The 23,022-nt window shown below is 35.6% G+C and overlaps 2 protein-coding genes across 6 annotated transcripts in view; both read left to right on the top strand.

Moving 5' to 3' along the window:
• Positions 1 to 23,022, top strand: part of LOC149773759 (CD82 antigen-like) — a 294,550-nt gene that overhangs the window by 108,440 nt on the left and 163,088 nt on the right. The window lies entirely within an intron of this gene.
• The window catches only part of LOC149773761 (uncharacterized), a 113,720-nt gene that overhangs the window by 80,323 nt on the left and 10,375 nt on the right, over positions 1 to 23,022 (top strand). The window contains exons 10-11 of one of the 5 annotated variants that reach the window (XR_016417291.1): positions 15,482 to 15,550; positions 19,277 to 19,369. Coding sequence is in view for 3 of the 5 variants with exons in the window: in XM_089946053.1 (XP_089802179.1) it covers positions 15,482 to 15,810 (329 nt within the window). In the remaining 2 variants the exon portion in view is untranslated. Of the gene's footprint in view, positions 1 to 15,481; positions 19,710 to 23,022 lie in introns of those variants that run through there. The other 4 variants (XM_089946054.1, XR_016417290.1, XM_089946055.1 and 1 more) reach the window with 4 other exon arrangements.

The raw sequence follows: 23,022 nt of genomic DNA on the forward strand, positions 1-23,022 counted from the left end.
CCAACCCTGTATCCAAACAAGACAGGTGCAATTAGACCTGTTCTCTTCACTGCTTTAATAGACTTTGTTATCAATTCTTGGTCAACCTTTGAAGATAAAGCTCTGCACTAACACTGCTTTCAAAAGACAGGTGCAGGGCTATACAGTTTTATATGCTCTTCTTTATTTGTCATACAGATTAGTACCATGGGCAAAGCACAGAAACACACAGTAGTGGATGAAGACATCATAAGTCTGACATTTCCTCATTGAGAGTCTTTGGCAGACAAGGGAGATAAGTTGACTCTTGATCCTTCAGCCACAAAACATCAGAAATGAACATGATCTGAGACCATTCCATCACCCATGTCACCAGCTCTGGACTCGGCATTATTTGCGACTCTTATCGGCCTTGCCTCCTCAGGGTTCAACTCTATTTTTATTGTGGAACAGTGGGGGAAAGAGCTAAACAAACAGCCAAAATTCCCTTTTGCTTCAACAGATACATGGACCAGTTATGTGGATCAAACATCCATAACACATCCCAACCTGATGATTCTGACATTTTCCCCACACAGATGGCCTATCCCTATTTTGATTTTGAGTGGTATAGGCCATATACTAGGAATAAATGAATTGCCAAAACAACAATTAATATGTGTTCAGTCAACCAGATAACAGTCTGGCTTCCAGTATGTCAAATCCTACCTATGCAGGCATTTAAGGGGACCAAAATATTTTGCCTCGAAACACTCATTTGTTATGATGCCAACCTCAGTTCCCCATCTTCCAACAGATATTGCTTTGCAAATCTCTTGACACTTTGCCATGAGCAGAGAATCCTTAATCAGTGACAATTTGAAAGTCACGGTTTCTAATTCAGGGCACTCCACAAACTTAGTGAGTGACAGACCTTGTCACTCTTGGCCAGCTAAGTCCCTTGCATCAAGGGAGACTTTAGCCTCACCTCATACCACATAAGAAGATAATGCTTGTTCTCAAGTAATATTATCAGTTCTAGATTTTATGATATCATGGGAAGATTCAACCTCCATCTGCTACCTTTACCAGAGCTCTAGCATCTGTTGATTTTGTGATGAAATAGGAAGAATCTAAGCTCAAATTGGTTCTGCAGTCTGGGAGAGTTACAGACATTCGGAACTGCCTTCGTCATCATTTATGAGATCCAAGGATCAGTTGACTTTTCTTTTCACAAAAGTGACTCTAATCCAACTTTCATTGATATTTCTACCTTTGCTATCTACCAATATTTCATTAGGAAATTCTAGCAGTTGACCACGATATTACTGCTTTGGGGATGAAAAAGCCATGCTCCGTATGTATGGATCAGATGACCTTTGATCGCACTCAGCATCTGGTGCACAATCTCATAGCTGCCGCATTTAAGTTGGACTTTGTCGCTATGACTGTCTCCCAACAGGTGGATCATAGCTTATCCTCCCCACTCTGAATACTTCAGGCTATGCAAGGGGGTCCATCTGAAGAGTGGTCTGTGTACTGAATAGAGCCACTCAACACACTTTGGCCAATCCCATAACTGCAGCTACAAATTTACAATAGGCAGAATGCAACTCAGTGCTCTATACCTCCCCTTTCCTAAGGATCACCAAAAGGCCAAGCTACAAACACAGTCTTTATTCTCTAACCTTCTGTTTAACAGCCAGATTGAAGAAGTCTGCAAAGAAACCATCAAGGAGATCAGTTCCCCCCCCCCCCCAACAACAACAGCATTGATTCAGGGATATTAGGGGAAATCAAAGAAAGGACACAAGAGCCACACATAGAACATAAACCTCTGAAAAACTGTCTGTTGAGGCAACACCCAACAAAAGCCACAAAAGTGAGCAAAACAGAGAGAGGTCCTTTGTCCATAGTCCAAAGTTTCAATCGTCCCAGTGGACCGATTCAAAGTCACCACCTTGCAGCAAAAAATAAAGGACTTTCTTCCTGAAAAAGCCATAGAACTCATTCGGAAAAACTTTTCTGGGGTTTTATTCCAGACTTTTCTTGGTCACAATGGCAAATGGCACTCAGCATCCGGTCTTTGACCTAAATGCCCTCAATCAATTCACTCACACCACTGGGTTCACAATGGAAACACTACGGTGCATTTTGAATGCTGTTCAAGAGGGGGACTCAAAAGACATATCTTCTTGTCTCTATTTACAATGATTCCTGGACATTCCTGCGATTTGCCGACAACATTTACCAATTCAGAGTGCTCCCATTTGGACCCAATATAAGGCCCTGGGTCTTCACTCGTATGATGAACTGAGTAATGGTGCATCTGGGATTTCTCCTGAACAAGGGAAAATCCGACCTAGTATCAACTCTACAATCTGTTTACCTAGTTATGTAGTTCAATAAACAGGCAAACGTAGTTCGTTTAAGACCCTCAGGAATGGGCATTGAAATCCAAACCATAGTGGCTTCTTTACTTTCGAAGTAAACTCTATGAGAATTTCTTCACCTACTAGGCTTACTCAATGTGGCAGCAGACCTCATCATCCTAGGTCACTTTTATATGTGCCCATTGGAAGTTATTCTTCTGTCCCAATGGAGGCCAAACATTTTCCCACTTGACCCATCCCTCACCATCAGCACACAGTTGAGGCACCATCTGCAGACTTGGGGCAACCTAACTTGGCTTACAGGGGGTATACATCGGCAAGTACAACCACCAGAAATTACAGACTGTACCCATGCAAGTATGGAAGGCTGTGAAGCCTACCAACTACCATCCTTTCAGGAAGTCAGTGGCGCATGGTCTCCCTAGGAATGACATCTGCATATCAATATTCTGGAGATGACAGCCATTGTGAAAGCCTTTCACTGGCAGTAGGCACGTTTAAATGGAAAGGGAGTCCTCATTCTGTCCAGCAACTCTACAATGATGACTTATCTCAAACGATGAAGAGGAACCAAGTACCTGGACCTCTGCGTCCTGGTGTAAGACTTTATAAAATGGTGTTGTCAACAACAAATCCTTACAAATTCATCTTATCAATCAACTAATACAGATAAACGGTCTCTCCATCCCTCCATTTTCACTCTGATACCTACCTGACTAAACCACTATGTGGTTACTAGAATAAATTACAAGATGCATCAGGATACAGAGTTTATCAATACAGTGTTGAAACAAAGTGTGAATAGTGTTTTTAATTAGTCCGCGTATTCATGAGTGCAGCTGAAACAGCATCCAGAATATTGATGGCCTAAGAAATAGATTGTAAAGGCAGAATTTTGTTGGCATATGAAGAGAAGCTGTTTCACATGCCTTAAGGAGACTGGAGATGGTATCTCTGGGGTAAGGGTATATACCTCCCTTTAACCTCCTTCCTAAGGTATTAAGATTGGTTAATGTATTTAAAGAATAACCAATTTTTCCTAGTAAAATATGTTTCTTCAAGAACATTTACTCAGTCATAATACATATACACCCTCCCAGCCTCCCAGCAGTTACATCTATGGAGAGCATGCCTAATGCTCCAGTAGTAACTGGGAGGTTCACTGGTTTTGAAGCCAGTTTCATGGGGATATGTCTCTGCCTGACCGCCACCTTGGTTGGCGGACAAGTTTTAGATACCTTTAGGTAAAAGTTTATCTTTGAGGGCTGGATTTGCGAGGTAGTAGGAGTTCTTCTAAGTAATATGATTGGATAACATATTTGAAGAATATGTATACATTCTGAAAAAAAAAACATATTTTACTAGAAAAAATTGGCTTCATTTTCAAAGAACTCTTGTAGTAGGTAATCTGTAAAAAGTAATTACTGAAAGGATGTTGAGGCTACCCTCCCATCTGCTGGGGGAAATTTAGTTAACCCTGGTCCATGACTGGTTTCATTATCATTGTAACTCATTATTAGAGGGAATTGATGTGGTTGATACATTTGTTCAGCTAATCACTGTATCTTGTCAGTGAGAAGTTTATATACCCCTTTCAGTGCAACTGGTATTTCTACATTTTAGGTCATTTGACAATTGTATTGATGAGCGCTATTATTACAGCATCCAGGTTTCATATGATACCATTGTCTTACAGTCAGGATTCGGCTAAAATGGTGGATAAAACATAATTTTTAGAAAACCATGTTTTACATGGGTATAAGCAAAGAAATGACTAGAAAACTCTTGTGAATTTTTATTTAAATTACAGACACTTTGTATTGGAGATTAACAAAGTTTTTGTAATGCTAAGCATCAGACTGCATAAGAGATTTTTCCTATGTGTTTGGAATATTATTATACACAGTTGTACATGACTGGACTGGATCACCAATTCTATCCATATCTCCACTAACTGAATATTGGGTCAGTTATAGAGGGCATCAATTGAACTGTGCTGTACTTGATCATGTTTCTAGAGATCTTCCTTCTTTGAAATTTTTATTACATTGTTGTGTTTAAATATTGTTGCTGCATATAAGACACATCAATTTTCATTTTGATGTGTAGTGATTATGATGCAAAATGACTACATCTTAGTTTATGACGTAATCAGTAAAGTACATTAAAGCAGTCAGTGGAAGAAAATTCTTCTTTAAAAAGTTAAATTCACTTGCAGCAATTGACTAACATTTAAGGTCTCATGGGAGGAAATATAATAAGTTTAAAATGACTGTACTCTCATTTAAACAGAGATGTTGATCCCTACCTGCTGAAGGGTATGTAATTGGTAAATAATACAAAAAAGTCTCCATCACTCCGATTATTATTACTAATTGGAGAGCTTTTATCAGATTAGAAGATTTACAATATCTGACAACAAAGAATACAGTGTTCAGATAGGTTAAAGTGCATCAAAACTTGGTAGTAGCTAAGTGTTTTACACTTTAACCTATGCCAAGGAAGTGAAGCTAAGTGATTTTTCTAATGAAAAAGAGACAATCGTCATGGCCACTGGCATAGGAATGTATTGCACCCATAACCCTTTGATTATGAATTTGATGCCTTACCACATTCCCTCTCCCCTTGCCCAAAAAAATCAAATTGCGGGTCCCAAAGTCTTAATGGGGTGGCATGTGTCTCATCTAAATTGAATATAAAAGATTATTTGTGGCATTTTTCATAAGGTCTTTGTTGAACTGCACAAAATATATGGTTATAAACCTTAATGAACAAGGGCAATTGTTGTATGAGACTTGTGCTGATCAGTTTTAGGTCACAATGCCTTATTTGCTGTAGTGTAGCTTTTATGAGAGAATTGTACTATCCTATATACCTCTCTATGCATCCTGTATACCTCTCTATGCATCCTGTATACCTCTCTATGCATCCTATATGCCTCTCTATGCATCCTGTATGCCTCTATGCATCCTATATGCCTCTCTATGCATCCTATATGCCTCTCTGTGTATCCTGTATGCCTCTCTATGCATCCTGTATACCTCTCTATGCATCCTGTATGCCTCTCGATGCATCCTATATGCCTCTCTTTGTATCCTGTATGCCTCTCTATGCATGCTGTATACCTGTCTGCATCCTGTATACCTCTCTATGCATAATTGGAGAGCTGTGACTCAACAGGAATTGAGGTATCATGCACATATATATTTCCATAATAAGAGAAGCTATGTGAATGTGGAAAAATGTGGTGATGATGGTCCTTTTGGAGTATATATTTAGTATTTTGGCAGTGTTCAGTTGCTTAATTTTGAATGTATTATATATATTTTAACATATTTTTCAGCTTGATCAGTATATTTATGTTGCATAAGTGTGCGCACTATCAAACTGAAATCTTGCTATTACCTGGTAACGTTGTGAACCTTAGTTGCAGCATTATTTCAGATTAAATGATAAAATCAGGTATAAAATATATTTACCCTCCAGAACTCTGCTTCTTTTTTTGAAAAGAAAGACCAGATGTTTACCAGCTCGATGTCATGTATGATGGTGTGTGCCCATGCATGCGTGTTTATAAATTCTTCATTGGAATGGATTTCCAATCATTGCACAAGAAAAGCATTTGTAACATTCATCAGGCATGTCAGTTTGCTTAATTCTTTTTTTCATCATTAACTTGAACATTGTGCAATTGGTTTGGTTTTATGTTTTACTTTGGGTGTTGATTTTCTTTTGAACCTGTATATTTTGGTTTCATTTTCCTTGTGATTTTTTCAACTAAAACAATGGATATCATAGGTTCTATTTACTTGTATACATCAGAGCATGAATATTATTTTCAAAGTGCCGTATTTGAGTGCCAGATTATTTGAGGGCTTCTAATTGGTTAAGTGACAGTAATAACATTGAGGAAATATTGGTGAAGTGGGGGTGGGGTACACACTGGAACATATTCTTTTATAATAATCTGTTTACTGTTTTATTTTTATTTTCATTCTGGAGGCCCATATCCTGTAAAATTAGAAACTGGTGCCTGTCCACACATCGTCTTCACAATGAATATATCAAAATCAGAAACACAAATGTATCATGTCCAATATGCCGTATAGCTAATTTTCTCTCTCCTCTCAGGGGCCACAAGTGGCTGAGTGGTCTAAAGCGCTCACCATTATGGATCACTGCCATCTCACCTCTGTCTGCCTGTGTTTGAGTCTCAAGTTCGGCCAGTGAGGGTATGTGAGAAAGTTTGCCAGTAGCTTCTCATGGTTCAGTGGTTCTCTCCGGGGTTTTCCTGGGTTCTTTTGTATAGCCTATCTTGTGCTGAAAAATGGCATTTAACCATACAATAACAACTCACTCTCTCTCACCCTCTCATAAAAATCCTAAAAATATATCTTCTCTTCTACCGTGAGTCTTGTTCACATGGGATTTTCAATCAAAACACTATTACGCTGGTCCTGAATGAAAAGAGTGTCCATCAGACCACCAAGATTGCACCATGGCCATCTTACACTTTCATGAATGCTGGCATTGACATGGAATTGTTCACAATAATGCTTCTTGTAACATTTAATTGGTTCTTAATGAAAGGAGTGCGTATTTGATCATCAATATATCTGCAGTTTTGTGAAGGAGGATTGAAATGAAACCAAACTTAATTGACCTTGGAGTTGAGTCAGAGGTTATTTTGCTTGCAGTTTTCTAGTCTTCAGTGAGCTTAAGAACACAGAGATTTGTACATATACAAGTAAATTTTGTTGAGACTGAATTGATTTTAGGTTTGTATTCCAGTGGAGAATTTGATAGCACTCTGACATTAATGATGAGGTCAAGGGTCTTGACTCCTGGGCTTTATTGTACTGGCTTGCGTGCATTATAAAACAGTCAAGTGATAATGGATTTTTATGAAAGTCAGTTCGTGGATATATCTGATGAACATCTTGAATGATGCCACTTACATAATTTCATTTAGTTTTTAGTGCTTTTTTCCACTGTTTACCAGTGTATTGAGGACAAGTTAACACAGACATATAAAAGTTATATTCCGAATTTTATTGTTGCAGTTTCGAATAATATGAGAAATGGTTTAGGAACTCTGCAGTTAACATGAATAAAAGGATACTAGAAACAGTCTTATTTTGGATTCCTGCTGGCATTTATTTTCAACAGTAGAGCATCAGTCCCTTCAAGGGCCTGTTGTGTAGATTATGCAATAGAAAATGAAAACAAAAAGGTCAAACATCAATCTCATCAAATATTCCAATTTATTTAACAGGATATATGTGGATTCTATAGAAGAATGCTTGATAACAGTAGGCAGAATTAATATTTTAACACAAATAATACTATCATACCGGTTATGGAATTTTTAATTCGTTCTCTATGGAGATTTGAACCCAGGTCCGCTGGTAAATGGCACCCATCACCTTGCACGCATACACAAACTCATAATCCCTCACTACTAAGCACACATCACCACAAAATTATGTTACTCAGTCGGTATCATATGCACTCATGTGTAGTAGACGCAGTCGCATGACAACTTAGTAATTAATTTTCATGTATCTACTCAGTCATTCCGGATTCCTATGAAAGAAATCAAGATATATAGAATTAATTACCGAGAATTATAAATATACACCAAACAGAAAGTACTATCCCTGGATTCAATAGAAGAATGCTTGATATATTTTACTGTGTAGCATTTATAGCAAATTGCCAAAAATGTCTTTCATCTAGTAAAATGCAGATACTCCAGTATTCAGTGATTTTCAGCTGTTACATTCATATGTTTTACAGCATTCATAACTTGGATGTGATATAGTCCATTTGGCTTGTACTTTGTTAAGAAGGAACCCTGTCAGTTTTTGGGATGAAAAGGGTAAAAATTCAAGGCTACTGACTGAAAGAAGAAATATTTTTCTACACTACATATATAGGTCAAATACCTGAATTAAACATGATGTTTAGTCTGCACTTCTGGTAAGTAAAATGTCTGTCAATTTACGAATGAGAAGATCATGGTCACTGTGACCAATAAAAGAAAATGTTTTCCATAAAATAACTGTTTTTCCGTCACATACTTTGAACAAAGTTTGTGTGTATGGCTTGCACATTGGAGAAGAAAGAAACCTAATAATTTGGTTAGTAAAAGGTCAATATTATAGCAAATGGCGGAGAGAAATGGTTTCCCTCTAATAACAGTTTCACATCACAGACCTGAACCAAAATGTATGGATGGATAGTATGCACTCGGGCAAGAAAATTTGGGTTCAGATTTCAAGGTCATTGTGACAGAAAGAAGTAATGTGTTTTCCAGACATTAATTTTAGTTCTACATTACATACTTGAACTAAACTTTGTGGTTGTAAATGCCAGTTAATTTTTGGATGAATAGGTCATATGTCAAGGTTACTGTGACTGAAAGGGTTTCCACACAATTACAGTGATTTTACATCACATACCAGCTAGACCAAACTTGGTGGATGGCAAGCTCATACTTCAGATAAGGAAGAAATTATTGATTTGTTTATGAAAATATCTAAGGTCAAATTCAACTTGTCTGTTATGAACAAAAATGGTTTCTACACAAACTTTTGTTTTCTTCTTTTTTTGTTCACTAAAGTTTGTGGATGACATACCTGTTGACTAAATAGTGTTGTGTATATCTATATTATGTGTTGTTTATTTTATGATTGAAGATTGTAAGGGTCATTTACTAATTAATATATTAAGTATTAATATTCTTTATGACTGTACCATAAGATGAAGTCATTCCTAAAACACAGTGCATTGTTTCAAGAGGAATGCAGCTGTACTATTCCTGATAAACAAGTGATGTAATTTGACTTTCTTGAAAAGGCCAGGCTGACCTAGTTCCTGATAGGCTGGCTGTATAAAGTACTTGTCTTTGTTTACAAGTTTGGATGTACTATAAATGAGTCATCAACCCTCTTTCTGTTTCAGAAACTATGTATTAGCTTTCTGTATAGGAGAGGATTTACTGAAAGTATTCTGTTCCTAGCATAATCGTCAGTCTCAGAGGATTTATATGTTGTGTTCATTTAAGAGGACTTTATTTTTTTAATTCAAAGTATTCATTGGAAATACAAAGTGCTTTGATATTCATATTTAATAGCTGTTTCAGAATTATTGTGAGCTCATTTAAAGACATTTTGGATTATATTGTGATTCATCAAAATACTGTTGGCACATCAGTGCAATAGATTTAACATCATTTTGAATACCTCTGGAACTCGTATAGATCAGTGGATTACTCAGTACTTTTGGACTTGTGATAGAACATTTAGGACTTTTTAGCAATGCATGAACCACCCTGGATTTCCTTAGCAGTTCAACAGTTATCTACCTTGACATTGGCCATTTGTTTCTTGAATCTTTCAAAAAACTGATTGAATCTTCATACTTCCAGGAAAACACTGATGATCTTAAAGATCTTCTGGATTGTTTTTAGAAAATTTGGATTGGAAGACAGCTAGGTGCTGTTTACAGAGGGCTCAATGACAACCTAGTTTTGTGCTGGATATGATGCAACTGTTAATGATCTGCCTAAAACCTATGATGGAGGGTGGGCATCATGGACATAGCCAGCTGCTCTGAAATTAATCACCCATTACTATGGAAATTCATTGAAGGCCTTAAAGCAAAATACAAGACCTCAGTGACACCAAACTGGAGCTATACAGCACAGATCAGCAACTTCCAAATAGAAAATGAATCTACAAGGATATGCATGCTCTTATTGACTCGTCACTATCACCTATCACAAGTACTGTTGATAGATAGACTTGTTAGCCTATCTACCTTATAGGTGATACAAGGCATGTGTGAATCCCTGCTAAATTTAATGAATTAGCATTTTAAAAAAGCCACCAATGTCCTCACTACCAATATATCTATAGTCTTAATATACCATTGTTCATATGAGACTGAAATGTTTTTTCCAAAACAATACTGCTGAGAGGAAGTCATATTGACAAATGAAATTTGCAAGCATAGGAATAATAATAAGCAGTGTAAACAGTGTTTTCAAAAGTTTCCTTAGTTCGCTCATTAAGATAGTTCTTGAAATCATTATGGATGTAGTTCTTGAACTCTAACATGGTCTGTCTGAATTATCATAATCTTTATCAACTTACTTGACCGAGCTGTTCTTTTTTTCTTGCAAATTCAAGATGGGTTTGTCCTATTTATTTTCTACAATTCCTAAACCTTTGTTGATATGCCTCATGTATCATCTCATAACCCTTCAAGATACATTCCTTAACCACATCCTAATCAGCACACTATCTAGACTTCACATACTTTGCCAGTGTGTACACTTTGTAATAATAAAGTCCACTGCTCTCTTGGCCATTTCATATGTTTGCAATTTTCTCAAAATGAGCAAAGTATTGAGCTGCTTATTTTTTTTGAAAAGGGGGTACTAACCTAAACTTTCTGGTAACATCAAAACTGAACTTATATGTAAAGGGGAAGAGTGCTTTATGCCTGTCAGTTCTAAATTTTCTAATCTATATTGCATTTCCCTTTCTTCTCTCAGCATCTACATTTGCTTCTCTTCTCTCTCTATTTTGATTTCTATTTCTCTTCTTTCTCTCTCTGCAGTTGTATTTCTTCATCTCCACATTTGCATCATTTTTCTCAATTTGTAATTCCATCATTTCTTTCCGAATCTGAATCTTTACTAATTTTAGTTCCATCTTAAACTGTAATTACTTTAATGTCCTATCAAAGACAGATTTATTGTTATGTATATTTGATTTAATTATATCTGATTTAATATATATTTATTTCAGTTTAATTGTTTGTCAGTTTTAAATTTTTTATTTTTTTATTTTTCATTACATGATATTGTAATGTAAATTTATTCACTAGAGATGATATTTTTTCAGAAAATAGTTTGACCTTGACTGTTAGTTTATAAACACACCAGGTGTTGATCTAAATCCTGACCTTGTTTCAGAATTTGTAGCAACCTTTGTAAACAAGTTCTATTTTATTTTAAAATGATTGGTTGTTTCCAAGGTCATGATGGGACTTTGTCTTTAAGATGTAAACAATTTTTTTTTATTTTGTATTTCTTAGAATAAAAATGATTGGTCTTTGTCAGGGTCACACTGGGTAAACGTGATCTGTAACAAGTATTTGCTTTTATAAACTTCCAGAAGATGATCATGTGACCCTTGTTTACATTTTAGAAAGCCCATATAACCGATGTTTTGGAGAATTAATCAGTAGAAGTTGTGCCGTTAAAGTGTTCATTGTATGTTGTGCTGTTTGAGTTATTTCAAATTACTTGGATTCAAAAGGATTAATTCTGTTATTTTTCTGGAAAATATTTGTGCTTAAGTGAAATTGATGAACAAGGACAGTTTTAAAAAAAAAATGTATTCAGCTATCAAAAACTGGAGTGATAATTCTTATTTCTAAAAGTAACTGTAGACTTCAACACTACAGATTGCAGCATACATCATTGTCTTCCATCTTGGATTCTTCATTGGGATTCGAACATGACATCAGTAGAACATTTTGAAATTAGGACTACTAAAATTGTATTCTCTTTTTATTTTTGGATTACTTTTGGATTTGATTCTATAAAACCATAAGTTCTTATTTTTTTCATTTTTACAGATTTTTTCCAGTAAAATAAAGTATTTATTTTTAAAAGCTTGTTGTTTTCACTCTTTCTTGTGTTACTGTTTATTCGAGCCTAAACAAATGACATAAGATTATCCAACACAAAGCACCTACATCCCAAATTTCATTTCCTACCAAATATTGAACAAAAATATTTTTTTTTGTGGCTTTGTTGAAGATGCTTTAATGTCTATCAATTTCAAGCAGGTCATCCTTTTTATCAACTCTAACACCTCCTGGATAGGATTTGAAGCAAAGTTCTCTACACTAGATAACCTTGTGAATGCTTGTTGGTTCCACTAAAGATTTCTTAAATGTGAGAAATTAAAATGTTTGCCCAGTGGACAATGAAATTCTGAAATAAAGTAAATTTAAATTTTAAAGGCAATTTTTAATATCTCTGAAATGTTTTAGAGAAATTCACATCCTGGACAAACACCAAATTTCTGCTATGATCCTGTGGTCTTCAACAATGTAACAGAAAGAAGCAAAGCCTACACATTTTGTAAAATTCAATAAACTATTTATTTCCCTAGAATACAAAGTTAAAATTGAAAAGGAACTTAGTCCTGTCTGGCAGTCTGAACTAAATTCAAAAATAAGCCTAATTGTCATATCACAAGGCCAGAAGTGTATAATGCTCCAAATGAATTCCAGTAATCTGAATGTGCTGATGTACCAATGATCGTAATACATCACAGTGATATAATTCAGAATGTCTTTGAATGAGTCCTCAATAATCCCAAAAATCAATGAGCACTTAAATGATTCCTCTCAGATTATATTTGAACATAAATAAAAGTGATTCCATAGACTATTAAAAACAGGAAATAATAATTTAATAATTGTTTACCTAGTCCTTTATATACAGACTGTCACCTGATTTGTGTTCTAGTTCTATCTTTTAGTTCCATTTAAGTGTGATCATCATAAATGCAATGTGTCATCTTGTAATTAAACATAAAATGAGTCAATCTACCATAATAGCTATGTCCGCTAGCATTTTTTGAGAACCTAATTAAGTGCCGACCTTGTTTTGATAACTGACTTCCATAAGTATTTGTTGTATTGTTGCACTGAATTAAAAGCTGGCCTCTTTTGTGTTATCATGTTAATTATGTATTTTGAATCAAAAAAAGGAGGTAGAATAAAAGGAAAGTTAAAAGGCACGAAAATCCTACAAACTTAAATCTAGCGGCCCCGGTCATATGTCTTGTGAACTCACTTCATTTGATCAATCGAACACTTATAAATGTTGTTGTGTATGTAACATAAACTACCTTAAATTAACTGACTCTTTCATGACTGTGATCAAAGATAACAAGGCAGCCAAGCAAAATAAATACTTCATAAAATAAAGTGCTTGATTTCATAGATACAGACCATTGTGGGCAAGCATTAGTTTCGGAGAATTCTTTAACTGGCACTTAGAGATATCCTCAAGGATGATAATAAGTTTCATTATTACTTCCAATGAAATAACATCAATATTGAACTATACAAAAATTGAGTTTCAACGCAAATGATTGTCTCATGAAATAAATGTCGCTTGTTTTTGAAAAAAAAAAAGGAATCATTTTTAGTGGTGTATCAACAGTTAGTCTAGTTCCCTGCTCTTGAGACTCCCAGATTTGGCAGGATAATATTAAACATCACTACAGGAACCAGACTCATCAAGAGAACAAAAAGAAGTGACGTAATATATAGATTTTGTCGCGTACACGTGATGCTTGTTGAAACCAGTTGGAACAATCTTTCATATGTTGGACCTTTTGAAAATAAATGTTATTTAAACAGAATAACGAACAACTTCATTAGAAAAAGCGAGTTATATAAAATTATTATCGACGTGATTGTAAAATGAGGATTCAGTCAATAAACGGCACAGTTCCCTAACACTGCTCTCCCCCACTGCCCTCCCCCCCCTTTGGTTTTCTTGATGTCAAAGTTATTTTTGTTCAATTTTTGGAGGTCCCTCAGTAACTCGTGCCTCGCTTATAGTGCGGTCTATGTTTGTGGACCCCATTGTGTGCGAATTATCAAGGGAGAGGTGTATGTGTGTATATATATACATATATATATATATATATATATATATATATATATATATATATATATATATATATATATATATATATATAATTCACAAACTATGAAGACGAATGTTTTTACTCTTCACATCCAGACTATTATTAAATAGATTGATACGTGTACTTTGCACAAAAGTTATCGACCATTCCAGTGGCCTAGCAGTTAGAGCATCCGCCCCGGATGCAGGAGGTCGTGGGTTCAAACCATAGCTGAGTCATACCAAAGACTTATAAAAGTGGTACCTACAGCTACCTTGCTAGGTGCTCAGCATTAAGAGGTTAGTGTTAGGACTGGTTGGCCTGGTGTCAGGATAATATGACTGGGTGGGACATCATGCTGTATGTCTGCGGCATGATGCCCCAGTGCTAGACAACACTTCAAAATGCTACACTGCAGACATCGTACAATATGACTGGAATATTGTAAAAGCTACATTAAAAATCCAAATCACACACACACACACAGATGTTATGAAAGTTCATTAACTATTAAATAGTTGTATTTGTTTATTCACACAAAGGGCTTAATTAGTGCTTAAAATACTTCTTTGTCATTCTTTAAATGCAGAGACTTCTATTATGCCACCCAAATTAGAATTATAGCCTTTCAGTGATCACTTAAGATATTTTTCTTTCTTTCTGGATTCGTTTATATTCACAAAAACACTAGTTGTGAAAGTACCTTTCATTTGAGACTCATGTGCAGATTAAAATAACATGTTTTGAAATTCAAAAGTACTGTTTTAGGCCTCATCATAGCATGCAGATTTTCAAAGTTCAAAAGCACATATCATCTACTATGTGAATTTCTAAGTTTCTCAGAAAAGCTTAAACCAGTGAATTAAAATGTGCAAGTTTCAAAATACAGCTTTTTTGCACAGTATACCAGCATTGGGGGGAGGTGGAAATATGCCTGTAGTTTTAAAAAAAAAATAGATTAAAGACTCCTATAGTTCTCACTGGAATTGCAGTTCTGGGTCTTGTACTCCTGTAAAATTTGCTTTATGCCACTAATTAGAGCATATCGTGCCCCTAATACTGTTCATGTACAGTTGCAAATACACCCACACTTTTTCATACAGGTGTTAAATTATGCAGGTAGGTGAGTGACATCAGGTTGTTATGTAGGTAGGTGAGTGACATCAGGTGCACCTGGGCCTTCTGTTTTCACCTAATATGGTATATTGGAGGTTCTCAAGAATACCTCTGATGATTTCAGTACTCAGCAATTATAGGGAAAAGGTCAAAACAGATTTCTCATAGATTCCTACAAATTCTTTTCAACCACTAAAGCATCACTCTCTTGAACTTAAAAAACATAGACTTGTCCCCTTTAGTATTATCCATGTCTCTAGATAACATATATCATTGTTTTTTCAGGGGAAACTGATAGACTGTTGCCAGATCAAGACTCACCAGCATCAGATTATGCACCTTTTGAATTTGCTGGTAAACATTTCCTTTTTCTAAATCTATCTTTCCATGCCATCGTCTATGCAGTTTTCACAAAGCCTGTTTATGACTATTGCAGAAGTGTACAGAATGCATGTAGTGAAGTTTCATTTTACTTTTGGTTCATAAGTGCTTTTCTCAAAAGTTTTAACAGAAAACAACATTACTTCAGGACATATATATGTATTTTTTTAAATTTATTACATCAAAATGTACATTTATTTTATTCATGCAAGAATAACATTTTGTTCCATTAATTTTACAAATTTTATTTGATTTTTAAAAGCTTAGGTAAAGTAATTTTCAATTGTATGCCATTTATGGTGTCTTTTAGCCTGTAGTCAGTGACCTCTGATGAGAAGCTGAGGTATATTTTATGTTTATCTGAGTTTACAGTTGTCATTATTCCATTATTGTTATTCCTGTGTTTGAACTGTCAGGTAAATGTAAATTTTATTACATGTGGGACATTTGCTTACCCTATAATCCAATATAGTATGCAACAACAGTTGAAACTGGTTGGATTATTACTTGTTATATTCATTTAGCAATCAGAAACAACTGTCACATGCTCTACACTGAGTTCCAATTTCTTCAACTGACCAATGGGAAAGTTTGCTACAGGATCATAGGTATTCATTGTCAAGTCAAAGGTGAAAGATACACTTGACATATGTTGGTGTGCTGACAAAAAATGAGCATTTGCAAGTCTTGCTTCTTTAAGAGTTCACCCTGAGGGGCTATTTGTTTGGATTATGTATAACAGATAGCGAGCATATGTGGATTAGTGTGGTTTCTTACCTGTAGACATCACTCAACTATTAAGTGCAGAATTATTTTGGACCGCTTCGTTGGCCTAGTGGTTTGAGCGTCCGCCTCGGAAGTGGGAGGTTGTGGGTTTGAACCCTGGCCGAATCATACCAGAGACTTACAAAAATGGTACTAACAGCTGCCTTGCTAGACGCTCGGCATTAAGAGGTTAGTGTTAGGACTGGTCGGCCTGGTGTCAGGACAATGTGACTGGGTGGGACATCATGCTACATGTCTGCATCATGATGCCCCAGTGCTAGACATCACTTCAAAATGCCACACTGCAGACATCATAGCAATATGACTGAAAACTTGTTAAAGCTACGTTAAAAATCCTAATCACACACACACACACAGAATTATATGGAGCTTATCCAGGCATCTGACTCTTGGTACCAAAAAGGGCAATTTAAGAATCAAATGCTTGTTGCTGGAAAAAGTATAAAATTCCATCATTATAATTTCTTACATGATAATTTGATCATAAGGTTATATTAGGTTTCCCAGCCAGGTTTTCAAGCTGGCAAAAATGGTTGCCCTGACTTAATAGCTCTACTGGTCATAGACCCGAAGAGCTTATGAGTTGGTCTGTTGTCCGTTGTCCATCCATCCATTTGCACATATTTGTTGTCACTATTTCTCCTACACTACTTGGAGGATTACCTTTAAACTTTACACGCATATTTATCCCATGATCTAGCTGGTCCTTGATGAAAATTGTGCTGTTTGAACATACAAAGTGGCTGCCACAATGACTGTCTTGAAAATCTTGTTATCACTTCTTCACCTGAATGGATGGTTATATGAACATGGTCATTTGACTAAAAGACTTTTTATGATATCTATTTGATCTTGAACAAAAATGGTGCAAATCTGACATCATCCAGTATCTGGTCCTCCTACATGGATGGTCCCATCAAATCTGGGTCTTGAAAGACTTATGGTGTCGAGCTGTCTGACATCCAGTATGACCACCATGGCAGCCATATTAATAATCTTGTTATCACAACTCAGCTTGAACAGAAAGTCATATTGCTGTGGGGCTTTCACCAGAAGACTTCTTTTGATGTCCAGTTCAGGTCTTTAATGAAAATGGTGCTGATATGACATTCAGTATGGCTGCCACAGCAGTCATCTTGAAAATCTTGTTATTGCTACTCTTGAATGGAAAGTGTTGTGTATATCTATAATTTCTGTAACTTATGGTAAATATTTTATTTAATTTTTGATAAGTTTATTCATGTTTGTAAACTGTATAGAATATTTTTTGTTATAACTTGTGAGCGTAATTTGGCTTTGTTGAAAACACAAAATAACGTACAATCTGTAAATAGATGTTTATGTGTTGACAGTTAATAATAATACCGGTAATCATAACATAAGACTGAAAATGGCGCCTATGGCGTATTTTCTTAGTGACTGATGGGATATGAAAGTTTCAAGAAGAATTCTATGGATTCCCATTGGTAGCCTGAGGTCATGTAAATATATGTAATTTGTCGTAAATCAATAGTGTATGTTGTTACATGGTGTCTATTGTGAACTATATTTGCAATATATGGTGTATATAAGGAGAAACTTAAGCATTCAGTTTCATTCCAATTTCTGGGGTCATTCACACTTTTAGTATTCCTGTTGTAAGTCTGCAGATGTATTTTATGTTGTACTTAGATATTTTTTTAAGAGAAAAACATTTGTTTGGACTGTTCATTGGTGTTAGAAAGTGCTGATTATTTGGACTCTAATATTATTCTGGAACTATCATAAATTTTTCGAAAGAACTCTGGAAAACAACATCTTGATGATGTCATGGTTCTTGGAAGACCAGTACATTTCCAATATTGAAATTGTAAGGGACTTTTCATTCATTTAGGACTTTCATAGACCTTTATAAGGACTAATTTGGATTCATGTCATTTATACTGTATGTTCCTCTCACAGTTTTCATTTATCACCTTAATAATTAAATTGTTTGTTAAGTTTTACAAAACTTGTTGGTTTTGCTTCTTTTCTGTTACTTAAGTTTGTGACCATAGAGTCATAACAAAAATGATATTTCAAAATATTATTATCTCTAGGTCACTCCAAATGGATGGCTATATTAACTTGTAGTTTTAACCAGCAGACCTTGTTGGTCCTAAATGAAAATAGTGCCAGTCATACATCCAGTATGGCTGCCACAATGTCTTACAAATCTTGTTGTCACTACTTCTCATGAATGACATGGGGTTTTCCAGTGATGTCTACTTTGTCCAAAATGAAATTTAGCCAAGCTGACAGCCAATATGTTTACCACAGATGCTAATTCAAAAAGCTTGCTATTGTAGAAGAATAGATGGTTTCAACACGTGACAGTGAAAAGAAAGAAATGGTCTTATCATGAATTCATTTAAAACTCTTTTTATCCATTAGAGCATCAGTCCCTTTGAGGGGCTCTTGTTTTTTTTTTGTTCGGTTGTTCCAAGCAATGAATTTTTCTATCCCATCACTACATACATGTACATACTACTATATCTGAATAAACAGGGCAGATGCTTCATGACAAGTACAATAGCTTCATCACAGAAGTTGTTCACTGTAACACATATTTCATGCTTCACTTTCTTTGTCTGAATTTCATGATTTATGTTTATATCTCAAGCTTTGTTTTTGCACTAGCATCACCAGACTATATAATTGTATGCATTTCTGTTGATAACATACTCTTATGGCAAAAGAAAAAGGTAGCTCTGTAGGTATCTATGTTGGTACCACACTCTTACGGCAAAAGAAAAAGGTAGCTCTGTTACTAAGGTATCTCTGTTTGTACCACACTCATATAACAAAAGAAAACGGTAGCTCTGATGTAGATTTGTCACTTTACATTAGGTTATGTTTTTTAAATTTATGTTATGACTCCATAGTTTTTTTCAGTTTGTTTGCTTCTTTTTATACATAACTGTGGCTGGAATAATAAGACTTGGTAAGAGGATGCATCTTGATGAGTGCTACAACCTCATCACAAACGTAAGTCACTGACCATCAGTGCATGCATCACTTTGAGTCAACTTTGTTTAACTATTCATGCATTAACTAGATTATTGTACGCATGTCTGTTAGTACCAGTGCCATGCCCATTTTGTATTTTAGTGACTTTGATTTATGTTTTGCTTTTAGCTCATAACCACATATTTTTGTTGCGTGCTGTGTACATTGTACTGTATAATAAAACTTTATGAATTAATGCTTTTTTGATGAACACTACTCCTTTTTTTTGTACTAGTTGGTCATTATGGATCAACTCATTATAGTGCCTCAACATGGATATCATAAAAAGGAATGTTCTTATTTATTTTGTCATTTTGCCCTGTCCAAGTATGTATGTATGTATGTATGTATGTACAGTACAACTCACATGTATTTTCGGAACCCCACACAACATGGTGGAGGTGGTCAGTGAGAGTGGAGAGGATTAAGAAGAAAACTAACATTATCTCTCCGCACGTCCTGATGGAGTTGCTGCAGTGGCTTGTGAGAATTGCTCTACACACCACTCTTTCATGCAGAGTCATTGGGAATGACCATTATGGAGCAAACATGGTCTCTATTAAATTGGCATAGTTTACTGTGTATGGTCCCTGTAATCATGCTCTTTAGTGGTTCTTTGAGTTACAGGCACCAATTTATCTACACTGTTATTGGATGATTATATGCAAGTCCTAGATATAATGAAGATAATGTAATAGATATAATGCCAAATCAAATTTTAGGTAGTACTAAAATAGTAGCAATGATTTGAAAACTGTACTAATACTACTGTACCTTTTTATTTTAAAAAGGCTGCTTGACACCTTTTGCAACAAGTTTATGCTTTTACATGTACTTTATTTTTAAAGAAATCTGAACAAATATTCTGACTTGTTTGAGACCTTGTTGAGGTTATCTTGAACAGTGTAAATTTATCCTCTGAGGTAGGTACATTTATATTCTTGATGAAAGCCCTTCTTTTACAAGTAAAACAAAAAGTGAAACACAAAACTCTGAATTACACTTAAATGATAACCATATTTTAGTCCTTTAAAAGTAATGACCCAGTCATGAGACTGAATATACATGTGCACAGCTATGAGCTTTTGTTCAATTCTGACTGCATTTTTATTGTAAGGTACTGTACATAGTACTTTATAGCCCAGATTATGGTCCCATGATTAACAGCAGAAGTTTGGTAATTGTTCCTAATTAATTTGACGTCAATATTTTGTTGAAATGACCAATATTGTGGAAAACTGTCAAATCTTAAACATTCAACAAATTTAAGGCATTCTGCAAGGTTGTATCCACGTGTCCTATTATTTGTTCATTCATGTAAGGACAAATATGAAAACAAAATTTTTATTGTGATAGACAAAACTACTGGTGCTTGACAGAAGTGAAACAGTATTGAACAAATTCCAATAGTTACCCATCATGAGTCTCAGTAATATATTGTACTATTTCTTCTGGCATCCGATCACAGGATTATAGAGGGGTAATTTAAACTTGTGAAAGCATAGCAGGGCCAGATTTAAATGGCTTGCTAATATTATTAGATTTTTAATGTGCCACACTGTAAGTGGCATATGCTATACTTTTCTTTCCATGGACAGAATTTACCTGGTGTTTTGCCTGTAGTGTTGATTTATGTTAATGTTTCAATGAGTAACTGCTTTTTCTTCTTTGTTCTCAGTTTGGGTGGTTGGTTGCACAGGTTTTAGAAGTGTCATAACTATAACTACCAGTATAAAGTTTCTGGCCCTGGGGCAAGCATACCTTCCTGCTGTTGCATACACTGGACCTCCTTCTTGAGTTTCCACTTTTGGCAGTCTCTGGAGGATGGGAAGTGGTGGCCCTGACAATTAGCACAGAAGATTCTCCCAGCTCTTTGTCAACACATTAGGCAGACTGGTATTCTTTTGTCCACACAATGGGCAGACTGGTATTCTTTTGTGACCATCTGAGAAAATGAAGCAATGTAATTCATTTCCAAAGGGTCTGATGATCCATTCAAGCTCTTCAGAACAAGATATGGACACTGGAGAATCTCCTGATATAGTGCCAGCAAAACCTCCCAATGGTACCATACTAACACCACGTCTGTAAAATGCCAGACAGTATAAAACAATGGAATTGCTGAGGTTTCATGTCAAATATTGATCAACAAATAAACCTTATGCTTAAGAACATGACCCAATATAAATCTGTCTTCCAAACACCTTAATTAATAGTAAATGATGCTGTTAATCTAAAACTTGTCATAACCTACAACATTTCAAGAAATTATTACTGATAAGGCCACATAAGGAGTGCCCATCATCATAAATAACAAAACTCCTTCACAGTAAAATTATTCCAAATACTGCATTACAGGCCTCAGCTATTTATGTATCTGTACACAACGTTTACACCTTGCTTAATGTATCAAGCTTCAACATCTCAAATCAAACAATCCAACTTTGACAATGTTATCAAATGGTTACCAATACCTTTACATCAACTCGATATCAACAAAAGATGCCTAAAAGTTGAAGATTTTGTTTCAAAATACAAACTTTGCCTGCTAAATAATAAGATGTATATGTTCATGCATCCTGCCACAGGATCCCCATGAGGTCAAGGTCACTATTACAAAGGTCATCACCAACTTCCAACAGATCTGAGGATCCTATTTGGAAGTTGGTGATGACCTTTGTGGTAGTGACCTGAACCTCATGGGCTTGTGCCAGGATGGGAATTCAGTGAGGCAGATTGAAAACTATATCAGCCTCACTGTGAATCAAATTTGACATTTGTTCAGTTTGAAAATGTAGTAGATTCAATATCCTATCCTATTGCTGGTGATACAGTACCAAACGTTTTTGTGATACATAAACATTTAAACAAACCTTGGTTTAAAGATGAATTAGGAAATGGAAAAGGATCTTGAAGAGTGCCAGTTCAACAGCTGAAGATGAGAGTAAATACTTACTTATTCAGTGCCAGGATGTATCATTACAGAGAGCAAGAAGAAAACATAGTTTCTGACTCAAGGTTGATCTCCCCCTCCTTTATAAATTAGGTTGGGATATGATATCAAACACTTTAAAAAATCTGATAAGCTAGCCACAGTCCTACAAGAAATTTGCAACACATTGACCCAAACAATTCTTTAGAAACTCCTCATAAGAGAGCTATTCAACTTTCCGACTTGAAAGTAAAGCTTCCTTTAAATCTTAGCTTCTGAATGCCTATAGTACACAGATCTCAATATACTATATATGAAACATTTTCAAACACATTTTGGAAAATAGTGTTGTTGTTGTTGTTGTGGGGTTTAACGCCATTTTTCAGTACATGATAGGCTGGACATGGCAGCCAGTATTAATGGTGGAGGAAAAACCTGGGAAAACCCTGGAAAGAACCATCGACCCACGAGAAGCTACTAGCAAGCTTTCTCACATACCTACATTGGCCGAATCCAAGACTCGAACCCATGCAGACAGAGGTGTGATGGCAGTGATCCGTAATGGAGAGCACTTTAGACCACTCAGCCACTCGGGGGCCCCCAGAAAATAGTGTCATCAGAGTGAAAAACAACAGTTGATACTTAGAAAAGACTGTGAGACCCTTCCAACATTCATCAGATATCACTAACAAGTTTCATT

This window comes from Sinohyriopsis cumingii, unplaced genomic scaffold, assembly GCF_028554795.1.
Source record: "Sinohyriopsis cumingii isolate HCF-2022 unplaced genomic scaffold, ASM2855479v2 utg000615l, whole genome shotgun sequence".
NCBI classification, from domain to species: domain Eukaryota; kingdom Metazoa; phylum Mollusca; class Bivalvia; order Unionida; family Unionidae; genus Sinohyriopsis; species Sinohyriopsis cumingii.